The sequence below is a fragment of the Mycetomoellerius zeteki genome, unplaced genomic scaffold (assembly GCF_001594055.1).
Source record: "Mycetomoellerius zeteki isolate Tzet28-1 unplaced genomic scaffold, Tzet1.0 scaffold524, whole genome shotgun sequence".
In the NCBI taxonomy this organism is placed as follows: Eukaryota; Metazoa; Arthropoda; class Insecta; order Hymenoptera; family Formicidae; genus Mycetomoellerius; species Mycetomoellerius zeteki.
This window is the reverse complement of record NW_017257528.1, coordinates 22,599-37,562: the sequence shown is the minus strand read 5'-3', so window position 1 is coordinate 37,562 and position 14,964 is coordinate 22,599. Positions and strand designations below refer to the sequence as shown.

Below are 14,964 nucleotides of genomic sequence, written 5' to 3'. Positions count from 1 at the left end.
AGTAATATAAAAATCGAAATAAATATTAAGACGATGATCATCTGCAAACTTTTTTACTGTACAGTAAGAAATTACAGAATTTAACTTGGCACCAATTGTTGATATCAAACCTTTTATATATATCATATATATAAAGGATGTAAAGGATTTCATCAACTCGATTAACCCTAATTGATAATTAATTGTCAACCATAAGTGGTCAATTCTACTAAACAGCAAATGCGATTAGCCATCAGTTCCACAGCCGATTATAATTACGTCGTATACGTGTCTTTGAATATAAAATGTTATTTACATAATTACACATTGTATCTCTCGCTCAACGAATGATGTTTAGTTGTAATATCCATTTTTCAAAAGGGGAAATTAAAAGGATGACAAATCGACAATTAATTATAATTACATCACTTCATTTTAAATTACACTTTATTATGCTTAGTTTTTATTCCACTTGCATTTATCATAATTAGTGAATTGTATAAGTCTATTTCATTTACATTTATCATAATGAACAAATTGTAGAAGCTTTTTGTAGTTTCTTATATCTTGCCTAATTGTCTCCCATTTTCCTTTATACTTATCCAGAGTTTTTACAACCTTGCTATTTTACAGAACCGCGTTTAACTCACCATACGTATGAAACTGCGCAATTAGCTGAATAATGATTGTATAACACGTAATTAGTGCTTGAATATTTTCTTTTACTGTATTGATCTTTGAACGATAGATAGCTAAAGGACAGTATCTAAAAAAAAGTAATTCTCATTTCAATGAAGTAGGTAATAAAAAGTCGACATAAAAACTCGTTACTTTGAAATAAAGCCTTTGACAAAAGGTGGATGATATAAACAGAAGATGCTCCAGAAGCGTCTTACGTTCTTTCAACCGCAGAAGACAATTGGAACCGTGCGGGAAACGGTCTTGCGCGAAGGACCTTTACAGCATGTACAGACGCTTATTTGCTGACGACCGCTAATTGGCAATCCGTATTTAGCTATTAGGACATCGAATCACGGTACGCGTGATAATGCGCGCTTTGTGATGCGCTCCCCATTATATACGCCCCAAACCGTGACGGGCCTTATTACCTAGATAACAGTAACTTAATAGCATTTCGCGGTAACGCGACAGAGGCCAACTAACCACCGTCGGAGGGCCCGTCACAGTGAACGGAAGCGAGCGGGATCCGCGGGTGAATGGAAATGTTATGTGTGCATAGCATCTCCGATGTTTCCTCAAGTAAGTCGCACTTTTTTATTTATGCCTTTCAATGTATCGGTATTCTCGCATTTCTTCCTTGGCACGTACAGTTTTTTAGACAGCATATTACCGTTTTAATTTGTTGTTAGTGTAAAATCAGGGTTCGAATTTTACTGTGATATTTATCAAGTTATTACATACACATTATTATTGCATTGATTGTTATATTGTACAAGAATCCTTTGTCGCATAATTTTTTATATAATTATTATCGATAAAATGTGATATTGTTTGGTATTAATTTTACTTATCTAAAATACGTACATAATAAAATGTAAATGTAGTTCTTTGAGATAAAAAATATTATAGAGGGGGGAGAGGGGGAGAGAGAAAGAGAGAGAAAGAGAGAGAGGGAGGATTTCTTAATGAAACATGTGGAACAGATTTTCCTATACATCTTCGAGGAAGATAATCTCGACGATCGAGGTCATCACTCGCGTAACTGCTTTTTCCGAATATCTCATAAGAATAGAAACTTGTGACATAGAAGAGTTGAACGGGGACAAGCCGGAAGATGGGAAACGATTATGGCACACGGCATTTACAGCTTCGCCTCGATAAGGAAGCTTCGCCCGGAAGCGCTCTAACTTCTCCCCGCTACAGCCATAATCGTTTGCAAAGAATAGTTGGTAAATTGCAGTAAACGGCAGCCTGGCTTAATGCACCGTACCGAATCGCCGCGAGTATAACGCTTCGAAGGAACAGAAACGCGTCTTGCCGCGATGCCATCTAAATGGCACGATTTGCATGTCGATGCGTGACTGCCACTAGAGACAGAAACAATCGGAGAAAATATTTCTAAACACATTACTCATTTTATCACTGATCTTTTCCACACAAAGAAAGGATATTTAAATATCTCTGATAATTTTCTATAAAAAAAAGTGTAGATTAAATATTATAGTGACGTGAATACATTGTATGCCGATTAAATTAAATCATTCTTAATAATACAATTAATGCGTGACAATCATAGCACAGAGAGTTGTGTGTCTACTCTCTGTGCTAAAATCTCGGGTTTAAATTCGGCTAAAAACATTGAATTTTTATTTTATCTCTCAGAAGGCAATGGCCAACTACAGAGAATATCTATGCCATAAGAGATTCCCTTAACTGTTCGAAATCAGTGTTAAAATGTAAGTCCTATATATCTGCTTATAAAAAGACTCATTCTCTACAGATATATGTAGCTTTACTATTTTCCGGGAGGATTCGGCAGTGAGCTATGCTATTAACCTGCTTCCACAGAAATTACAAATACCACAATACTTTTATAAAGAAACGGGGAGATCAAGGTCCAACTTGAAGTGTTGATCCCTTTCTCTTGAAAGAGGTCAAAGGCCTGATTTGGGTTGTCACACCAATGGTGATAATGTATAATACAATTAATAGACTGAAATAAGATGAAGTTTATGGCACGCTGAACATTACACTTTTTATCATTTTACATAGCGTTTTATACTTCTGATATTGTGACAAAAAATTATAGAAAATTAAACAAAATAAATTTTAAAAGGTATGTGCATATATTCTTTTGATATCAATAACATATATGAAAACATGTCAAGCACAGAGAATATTCCGGAAATCGTGGGGAAAAAAGGTAATTCCTCATGTAAATATAAGTCGAAAATATGGAATAAAGTTTAAGGCTTTGTTCTCAGGAAACATTTTCAGTAATTTATAAAGTAATAAAATTCATCATGCGTGAATATCCTATTTTATTTTCGATCTTTTGTGTATTCTCGATTACCCAACACGATAAACACATGAGCAGAGATAGTAATCTACTAAGCGAGATCCATTAAGAGTCAAAACACACATACATAGCGAAAATATTTAAAGTCTATTTTCCTGAAAACAAAGCTTCATATGAGGAAATGTTATTCTATATTTTCCACTTGTTTTTTACAATGATCTTTCCGGCTGTACTAAAATCGTAGAAGTATATTCTGTATATATGTATATATATCAATATATGCGAGAATTTTTGCACAATGCGCCATTAATAATTTATATGACACAGTATTTCTTAAAATTATAAAATAAAATTTATTACAATGTGTGAAAATGGGACAATATTAATGAAATTATAACGCACTTGTGTCACTTGAGGTAGATATTCCGAGAATTAATACAACCAAGCTCTCTTGCTTCGAATCCATCTGCATAAGAGTGCACTTCGAGGCGAAATAGGATTGGGCATCTTAAGCCGCCAAAATAACTTCGTGGCTTCGCGAGAGAGAATCTCGGAAAACTTTGGGAAATCCTTCGGAAGTCTACGGTCCCTGCTCATAACCCATTTGTTGATTTTTCTCCGAGAACTTTCTCCTCGACCGATGATAAATTACGGAAGTTTAATTAGTGGCAAAGTTTAACGCGCCCGCGTCAACTGTAATCATGTTGTTATACTTTGCGCAATGTGAAATATCTCTGGAAGTTCCTGGATGAAAATTTACAACGCGCGGTACCATTTGCGCGACACGAAATCATAATGGCATTTAAAGGTTTACTGCATTACCTGCTATACTCAAATCGCGCTCGTTGCCTATTATTACATTCATTTTGATATTGATTCTCCCGAACATCCTAGTCAATCGATAATCAGATTACGTGCCACGTATGCAAATGAATCTCAGTCGTATAACAGCTCTTCGGGCGGGATGTTTTAAAGCCCTCCGAGTCAAATGAGCCGCAAGTTTATCGCTTCACTTGCGTCACGCTACGCCCTATGAATATAAAGGAGAAAATTACGTTGCAAATACGACAAAAGGCATATATATGCGATGCATATGCAAAAGATACTCCGTCGCGTAATTGTTTCGCCGAACATTTTTTTTAATTTCTCATGTCGCATATTAACACGTATTCAATCTCGCTGATTTAGTAGTCGTGCGCAGAACAAGTTCAGAAATTACTCTATTCTATAATATCGGAAGATAGAAAATTTTCTCGCAATTGTAGGGCGTGTGAATGAAAAATTATATAAATTCATGATACACACTGCGTCACCTTCCTGAGAGACGTGGCGAGAATTGATTTTAAGACAATCAAGCCTTGAAGCTGTCGATAAGAACGACCAGATAAAGACTTCGCACGAAGTTTATTATAGAGGATTGATATTGTTGAATATCGATCTTCTTAAATATCATATTCTTCCGCTCTTTACGTGGAAGACAACTACAACGGAGATGCGCTGAAAGTATTAAAAAAGCCTCGTGATTTTCTCGATCGAGCTGCGTGTCACGCATCTAAACGTACTACGTGCTTCATAAAGTACTCCAACGTAAAGCCCTCGAGGGTGGAAGGTTAAAGTTCTTCAGGGTCTCTCTTTATAGCGCCCGGTTTGCCCCATATTAATGTACGTGGAATCACACGCGCGTATTAAGGCGCTTCGAAAACACACACGGTTTTATTTGCTGTATCGCGTCTAATAATATAATGGATACTGTATAAAAAAATCCGGATTTTACGTAACTGAAAAATTAATTTTATTGGAGCGGTCCAACGTCCTTAGAGAATATTTTTTTCTAAAAGACATTGTGTCAGTATTATCAGTAAAAAATTATTCGTCACAAATATGTGGAAAAATATAATATTTGAAAACATACAAATTTATCTCAGCTAAATGTGACAGTGCATTCAAAATATACACAGCCGTTTTATTCTTATACGATTTTCTTTTTTATATAACTCTTTTTCTTCATTATTTTTATTACATGGAAAAAGTGAACATGTAAGTAAAATTACTAAAATAATATTGAAATAATAAAAAGTTCCCAAAAGTAACAATAGTAAGAATAAGTAGCTTCTAAATTATTAATCATTTAATTTTTTACGCTTAAATTGGCTATTTAGAATGAATTCTTTTATCGAAAAACGTGAAAAACATTCTTTTCGCATAATATATTGTCTTCTAAAAAATAACTCGAGAAAGTTAACATTTCAATGAACTACAATTATTGCCGCAATATCTTGTACGATCGTATTTGCTGATGAGATATCGGCTCCAAGTTCATAGAATGACGCTTCTCATTTCAATGCGATATCGCTATATCGATTCGCAATCTGGCACGATCGCAGCGGTGTGGAAAGTTGAGTAGAGTCCTACGCGAGACGATAGTTACTCGCCACGTTCGCGTTTAATTGCGTTTGCAAACGCACCCTCGGGCGAGTCAGCTCGACGAGACATTTTGATGGACGGACGAGCGACGTAAAGGACATTCTCACATGTACGATGTTACTTCTGCCTTGCATGTGCGAGAAAGAAACCTTGACGTCAGGGCGGTAAAGGTCGAAGTGTCATCTTTGATCTTCGCTTTACTGGCGGGCCTATTTTCTCTCCTGCTTCATTTGATGAATCAAAAACAAAATTTTCATTACAAACCGTCCATGATGCATATATTCTCGCAGTCAGATTGTACACGTATTTGCAAAAAGGTATAAGTATAGGTACAACAAATTACCCAATATTTGCGTCTACAGGCATAATTTGCGCGGCACAATTTGTTAATTAGCCACTCTTCCAGTTTGGCTAATACGATCCGTTAATAGAACACGTATAGTAATTTTGCACGATTGTTAGTACAACAATTGTTGTTATAATACCATGAATGTAATACAATAGCTTGATTACTCATGTAATATGGTCGGGATATCTGCAATTTAATGCTTCGCAGCAATAAGCTTCATTTAGAGAACAAATTTCAAGATATTTAATGAAGAACAATTGAACCATTAAACAACTAAGTTTATCAAATTCCTGCCATAATAATATCTGCCAGAATTAATTGCAAACTAGAAAATCACTTTCATATTCATAAAATATTAAGAGAAATATATAAAAACAAGCATATAGAAAAAAATCGTTACAATTATCATAATACATACAATTATAATTTATCATCATTTCTTGTGCCAATTACTAATATATTATTTTGGTGGAACTAGAAATATGTATAATTATTATTACTAACACTACAGCAGTAATAACTACAAAAATTAAGCCCTCATAATTATTTTATGATGTAATTGTAATCACAAATACCAAATTCTTCTTTTCTCTCAATGTATTTGCGGACAGTCAGTGAAATTTCTGATAACATGAAACAAATCGATGCTTCTGCAACGCATGCAACGTGGAATAAACAATTTAGGAACGATGTATCCCGCATTATATATCGAGACTTGCAAACACGCGATCGTGTTGCAATCAAATGAAATCGGTAATTAATTGTCTACTTGTTAGTAGGCTTAGCTCCATCCAACGGATTGACGTTCGTTTAATTAAAAGCCGTGGATTGTCTTCGCCTGCAGGTAGGTATTTAAGTCCGCGAAGCAAAGTTTCTGCATCGCTGCTGTCGAGACATAAAATGGCGTTTGCGAAATCCCGCAAACATACATTCGTATATTCATCAACTCCGGGATTACCCGCTATGTATCTGGGATCGAAATCAATAATCTCACCACACGCATCACGATAAACCTGTATCTCTGTTCTCAACAAATATTTGTTTGTAAATCGCAATAAATGAAAAATATCGTATGAAATTTGAAGATAAACGGTAAAATGAGAGATGCGTATTGCAAAATAAATTGTATCTGAACTAACAGTTAGGAGAGATACGAATAAGCAGATAAAATTATTCGTCTGACTGTTGTCGGATGAAAATCCTACCCGAATCCTCATCGTCCCAAATACGACATGTTATTTCTGCTGTGCTACGAATTTTCAGGTAAGCCATTGCAACTGAGTGCAAAAACGTATTAAATAAGATTTCACTCGAAAGCTTGGAAAACTTATTGAAATTCTTTTTTACAATCCTACATTCATATTATAAATTATAATAGACATACATTTTATAACAAATAAAATAAAAATCATTCATTATCTCGTATTTAATCTCAAAAATGATAGAAAAAAGAAAACAGAAAAAAAATTTAACGATTAATTTCAACAATTAAAAGCAAATTAATTAAAAATAAGTTTCGACTAATTGTAAATAAGTTTCTCGAAATAAATGAGAATCTAACAATAAGTTCTCCAATCACTTATCGTTCATCGGTACCTTGAAGATTTCAGAGTAATGGCGATCTGCGAATCCGTCGTACTTTATTCGCTTCGTTTTATTCGTCTTCACGCAGAAGTGTAAGAAATCGCTTTGCCCCGCACAAGCGCGACATTTTTGATATTCGATACCTGACGGCGAGATCGCATATTTCGCCGGGCGCGGAATAAGTCGAGCTGCACAAACCAGACGAAGAAGATGCAAAAGGTGTGGTTGTGGATGCAAGACGCACGGCTTATAGGCCGTATAGGTAACAGCCGCATTCCGAGGCATCCCGACACGGTCGCGGGTACATCGCGTATGTTCCCTATTTTAAGCACCCGAGGCTCGCCCTGCATCTCGTCACGCTTTACCACAGTCGCGCATCCCACCTATGAGATTCGCTGAAATTATGCCGGGAAACTTCCTACTTGCGTAATACGAACTAAAGCAACAGCGTCTTTCATTTTCTTTGTTTTTGTTTATGGGAAATCAGATGCGCGAAGACAGCGCTGTTCCCGTGGAATTTTTAGCTTCATAGTGTTATGACGGACACGATGGACACGACGGGCAGACTCAATAAACTAAAATATTTTCAGAATATGACGAAAATATAACCGGAGAGACTCCGCGATATACGATGCTTAGATAAATGAGGTTTTATTGAGCGAGGAAAATCGAGAAAAGTCATTAATTCTCATTTTACGCTAAGAATCACGCGGAAATAACTACATCAATAAAGGCGAAATAAAAAATCTAACCAACATAATGCATTAACTCATAATCAGATTTTTATCACGACGCAAAATGAATTATGACGTCATTGTCTGTAATCCGCTTCTTGTCTCTTTAACAAACGTAGAATTTAGCTCGAACATGATCATTAATTCTATTTATGTGGAAAACTTAACAAAAAATGTCAAACACATTTAACAAAAAAATGTTATCAACATAATTTAATATTTCTTAAATATAAATTAATATAAAAATAAATATTAGGTTGTAACAAAATTCATAGTGTTGCAAACTTCAAAATTCAAGCAACTGTAACTTCGTTAAAAATGAACAAAATTTAAATTAAAAAAAGAATTTTAAACACTAAAAATTGGAATTTTCTAAACAAAATTTGTATACTTAAAAAATATTTCTATAATTTATAAATTATATAATTTAAAGAGGCAAAGAGAGAAGAAGTGTTCAGGCATTTTTATATAAAAATATATCAAAATCAATTTATATAATTAAGTAGCTAATTTCTGTTAAATATTGTATAATCAAATGTTGGATAAGTATAAGAGGAAATATCCAGTAAAGCTAAATAGAAGAATTCAGAGAAAAAGAAGCAGACTGAAATAAACTGTAATTAAATTAATAACAGATGCAGATATTTCTCGGGAAACGCATTCGCACACAAGTAACTCGTAATTGGAGATGTAAAATACGCGTTCGTCGATTATTTGCGAGTCTATAAGCCATAAACGATTCAATTGTTTCTACTACGGTTCTCACGAAATTAAAATATTGAAATTCTCTCTGAGATTCATTAACGCTTTATAAGTTATGAGTTTTATTACGTATTTGTTAAAAAGCGACTAAAATGCACGTTTAAGCATTCGTGACTCTTATTTTGCTAAATCTAGGTCCAATATCGGAAAGTCGCGTGCACCATTGTATGATTCAATTTTAAGGTAATACATTTCATTTTATGGTTATCCGAGCTAGAGGAAATGCGATAACATGGCTCGTATTCCGCGTCGTTACTTATACACATATTTTATTCCCATCTTACATTTACGCTGAACACGCCCTTCTTGTTAGTTAAATAAAACCAGACGTAATGTTAATACTATTGCTAATGTCAACATATAACTTGTGATAGATCAAGTCTGACAGATTCAATAATCAATAAAATCGGCTTTAATAATAGAATCAATTCGTAGTAGTATTTCGACATCTGGTCAACGATGAATTTTACCACTGAACTAATCAAATTATTTTATACCTGTCATTGTCCATCGTATAATAACTATTCACGTTCGAAACACTTTGAAGCTACTCTGTGCTTCCAAGTTGTATCAGCACAATCGGTACAGGTTAACATTTAATACGCGTTTAAAAAATATTACTTCTATAGTAATAAATGTCAAATATTCTTTTTGTGGAATGGAAAATTAATTTATAACTCTTTCAGATGATTTGATGTTCAAAGAATTATTATTTTAACAATGTTTTTTTATAAAATGTACTCTCTAAAAGTGAATCAGTGTATTATCACTGACTTCAGTGCTACACTTATAACTGTAATCAGCGAATATTTACCGTTTTTCAGTAATAATACTGATTCATTTTGAGAAGTTATAGTTTTTACAGATTGAATTTGCAGAAAATCATAACCTCTAAAGTGAATCAATGTATTATTACTGAAAAACAGTAAATATTCGCTGATGACTTCAGTGCTACACTTATAACTGATGTAATCAGTAATAACTAATTCACTTTTAGAGAGTACAGTACAAATATAGTGAAATTACAATAGTATTTTAATAATTTTTCTAATAATAGTTTTACAATAATAATTTAAAATTACAATAATACATTTTACATTAACGTTTGCTCTGTAATAATTAACGTAATTTTTTTACAAATAAAAAGGTAATAAAGGCAAAAATGTATTTTCACACAACAAAATACATTTATTATAAAGCTTTTCGTTATCGTTTTTCCATTTTTTTCCGTGCATGTTCATTTTTGTCAAAATAAATATATTTTTTATTCCGATTCCGCAATTCGTTAGATATATCTGTCACTTGCATTGCAGATGCATCTTAACAAACCATCTGTTTTAGACAGCACAAACTCGATATGTCAGCCTTATCTGGGATTTAGTAGTCGCCGAACTGTTAATAACGATGCTCTCGCAGAGGGCATAGATTTCGTCCATCTCCGAGGTTTCATCAGTCCACGTTTGTATCAGCATAGATCAATCAATATTTACAATCTATCCGTCTTTCGATTCTTGTTTGCGATGCGTATGCCCTCGATTATGTCGATTTCACAATATCGAGCATCTGCATAATACACCCAACGCGCAAGAAAATACCGCCAAATACGTGCAAGAAGATCTCGAATATGGAAATCCTAATCGCGCCACTTTCATTTAAGCTAGCGAAATTAAAAAAGCTTTTACACATACCTTTCGCAATAAAAAATTCACGCGTTAAAGTATCTCGCCACCGTGATTAATATCGCAATCTATATTTTATTAAACGTATTTCACATTGTATGCGGCTTTTATTTAAGATATTACGACGCATAAGTATAAATCCGTTTTTAATTAAAAATTTTTTTAATTAAAAAAAAGGTATATAATATTGAATAAAGAAAACGTAAACTAGGAGAACAGAGACAGGCATTCAGGGACACACGACTGTTTTGCGTGATGAGATTTTACGATGTGTCGAGAGATTGATTGTTTATCTTCACCGTTGCTTCAAAGGGGAACTGATCAATACTTTATTCTCAGCGATCTTGCTGATATTTCAGCAAATCGATTAATTTTACTCCTGGCGAATTGTTTATTCCTAATTTCCCGATAATTGTCTCTCGTAAATTCTCCATACTTTCTACATCGCTTCATAATTAATTTCCGCACCGCATCCTTTGATCTTCGACGTTCAACGTGGTAAATTAAGCCATCAATGGATGCTTTATTGACTAGGAACTTCAATAGAGGATATTTCAATAGCAATTGCAATATGGCTTTATAATTATTATGGCTTGTTTATCCCCTATCTCTCATTCGTTTTATAATAAATGAATCGATTGTTCCAAATAAATATTAACACATTATATACATATGTATTACCTAGAAATGCTCTAATGAGAAATTAATAATTAATTATCAATTATTAATTTAATTATTACAATTCCTCTTTTGAAATTTGTCGGCTAACCAAAAAACTAAATAATGAATAATTAATATTAATCATCAATATTATATCAACTTGACTTTCTCATTGGGAAACGTTAAAATTTGTTTATTTCTGCCATGATATCAATAACAAAACGTTCTATGATTTTTCGATATTGAGAAAAGATCTATTATAAATCAATTGAAGAAATTCATGAGTAAAAAAACAGGCGCGAATGGTGAGATATTCTGCATACAACAGCGAAATCTCCAGCGCGCGCGTTGAATATTTGTTAAATAACATTTCCCTTAGCTAATTAATTTTCGAGGTTGGATCGCGTTTTTAGCTGCGCGATAGACGATCAATGCATGCGCCGTGCATCGACGTTTAATCACAATGACTTGGGGAACGCGGAGGGTTCTCGCATTACACCCGGAGTAGAGAACGGTGGGTCGATCGGATCGCTATTGGATGACAATGTAACTGGAAACAGCGGCATATTGCTGCTTAATAGGATAGGATTATCGCAGCCGCTTAATCATCGGCCGCGGCACTACAGTCGTTGATGGCTTGTCCGACACAACGGCTTGTTGGCACTTCGATCGAAACATGCCCCGCATTGGCGATCCTGCCCACATAATATCGCGGCATTAAGGCACGGAAGATCCATGCTGGCTTAGGATGGATAAAGTACGTCGATAAGGAATTTTTCTGCTATCAGCGGCGTTCTCGACAGCGTCTTGTGCAATTTTATCGCGGAAATATGAAATTTATTTTTGTCGGAGTTTTCTTATTGAGGTGTCAGGTTTGACACGTTAGTTTATATACGTATGTGCAAGAATCTGTTATCGTTTACTAAAGGAGAATACTATAACAATGAAGGAGAAACGTTGCGTCACGTACAGTTTTAGCGATTACATGATACAATCTTAATTAACTCACCAGATATTGAGGAACTTCTCCCGAACTTTCCGCTTCATACTATCACTCTTCCGACGATACTGCAATCTACGGCAGGATTCCATATAAATGGGCTCCGGAAGCTTGTAGAAACCTGCAGAAGATGGAGATATCCAGATTAAGCTCTTGGAAAGTTTTGAGTTTTTGCGGCAGGAACTGTGCCATGCAACAAAGGATCGTGAAGGAACATCGAAGATGGAACGTGGAACACCGGGGCAATTTTTCGCAAACTCTACGTCATTTCACGTCATAACAAGATTTTATGAGGAGAGTTTCATGTGCTAAGAGTTGCCTATACACGTGCCGTCCCAGTTTCACCGGCTTTCCCTTTATCGGCAGATTCTTAGAAAATTTTCTATTCTCTCTTAGCACAAGGCTTTTTGTAAAGGATCAAATTACACAGACGTAATAAAAGTGCAGATTACGAAGTTTTCTGAATTAAGTTTCTGCGATATGCAAATAACCCCGACTCACATTCAATCAAAAGATAACGAAAGAAGGTTGAGATAGTGATTAATATAACGGCCATACATAAGCGGGGAATGTTTTTGTTCGTCCACGCTTGAATCAACCTCTATATGAGCTCAACTAGAAATTGAAGATAGGAATAGCTGGAACGGTTCCTTGCATGGACAAATATTTATTCAGCGGCCAAGCATGCCCCTGTTTATCCGCTCATATATCCGTCGCTGGTCTCAGATCGGGCGGCATCGTAAAATCTCTCGCGAACTTTTATATCTGACCGAGATGACCGACCTATTTTAACGTAAAGTTCGATTCAGTATAAGACGTAAAATCTCAAAAAGAAAAGTTATCGCAACAATTGTGTTGAAAAAGTCAAGTTAAGACATACACATACATCTTAAGATTAATCTTTTACAATAAACCGGAGGTACTTCACTAAAATGTTGAAAGAAAGTACATCACGTTTTAAATTATTATTATTTTTGTTATTTCTTCGTAGTACATTATCTTTTCCTATTATTTATATATTTGTTTAGAATTATTTGCACGTTATAGTGAAGGTAGCCGAGATATCTTTCGACTTTATCGATATACAATAAAATTGCCCAATAGTAATTGTGTTTTAACAAGTGTAATTTCCTTAGTTATTATTTAAGTCTCTTATAGGTCTGTTTTTTGTGGCTGAACTAAGGTGCACTTTTGGAACTTAAATGAGAAAGGTATATGAAAATCATGCGTTTCGCGAGTTTTCTCCGTGTCCAGATCCATTCTTGGAATGCCAACGTTTCGTGAACCTTACAGTCCACTTCATCAGGGCGAGGAACAGCCTGATACAGCATCAGGCTGCCAGACTGCAAGGTTCACGAAACGTTGGCATTCCAAGAATGGATCTGGACACCCAGAAAACCCGCGAAACGCATGATTTTCATATAGGAAGTACCTGTGAAAGCCTCAAGAATATTGAGAAAGATATATGTTTGATATTTTTGTCGAAAGCGAGAAAGAGAGTTTTAGTGCAGTCTAGTGCAGGAACAAAAAACAGACCATATGTTCGGAATTAGTGGGCAACTATTTGTATATCTAAATCGCAACAAATTTTTCAATTCGTTGAAAGGATTGCCGTGTTGCGTGACAATTCGATTTCCAAACATTTCCGAATTGTCGAGGATCATCGAGAGCAAAGAATTTGTGAGCACTTTTTAGACTGCACTCTTTCATTAAACGAAGATATCAATAAAGCTTTTGTGTTAAAATTATTATCGAAAATTTGGAATCGGATATCATACAAAATAATCTTTAATACGTAATACGAAAACCATTTAAAATTAATGAACGAATCCATTCCACATTTTCATCTCTTTAGACTTTGACGTTACTAAAATCCCATTTCTGCTACTTTTTACTCAAGATTTCGCTAAACAAGAGAATACTTAAACAATGAATTGAACTCGAAAGAACGGATTGAAAAGGAAGAAAAGCGCCAGTGGCGCTTTGCTCTGACAATGTCCATATTTATCTTCAATTTCATTTCTTTTTCACTACACGAAGCAATAAAACAAAAATTCCTTGTATCCTGTACAATATAGAAACAATCATGTTTTCTGTATCGGTACACCAATATATAGACATCCATTCTCGAATTTAACATGAAAGAGTAGTGCCGCAATAATAAATTAATTTTAACAGTAGCGTGCACTTCGGTGCATTACGATAATGGATCCATAGGTCCATAGGTGCAATCATTCGTCGAATAATGACGGCCATCCGCAGACGGCCAGAGCATTTCACTTCACTAATGTTCGCTATTTAATGTCAAAAAAGTAAGACATTATCCCGAATTTCTCCGATACGCTGGATTATCCCATTCACTTTTATCGCTACGGTCGCCGCCGCGAAATCCGATTACGAAGTTCAATTACGAATTCTCCAATTACTTATTACTTATTTCCAGAAGTTTTGTATATGTTACTTATTTAAGCAACTAAAGCTGATCATTGTCATCAAAATTAGAAGCGATGATTATTAAATTATAAATTATATCAAATTATAAATCTAGCTCGTTATAATATCTAAAAATTTTTAATTTTATAATACATAAAAGTCAAAATCGAACGTATGAAAGATATTATTGTATAATATAATAAACTTTAGAATTATATGTTATAAGCCGCTTATAATATATTATAATTAAATTTAATCTTTGAGAATAAATTATATCGTCGCATTAAAAAGTTACAAAAAAATACAATAAAAATATCTCACAAGTTCTGTTAATTTTTGATGTGACATTTACAGAATGTTCCTGAAATAAATCAGCCAGA

At 34.5% G+C, this 14,964-nt stretch overlaps 1 protein-coding gene across 1 annotated transcript in view; it reads right to left on the bottom strand.

The window, feature by feature from the left end:
- The window catches only part of Pde9 (phosphodiesterase 9), a 47,197-nt gene that overhangs the window by 14,133 nt on the left and 18,100 nt on the right, over positions 1–14,964 (bottom strand). Inside the window, 1 exon segment of the mRNA XM_018455996.1 lies at positions 12,161–12,272. Coding sequence (XP_018311498.1) covers positions 12,161–12,272 — 112 coding nt within the window.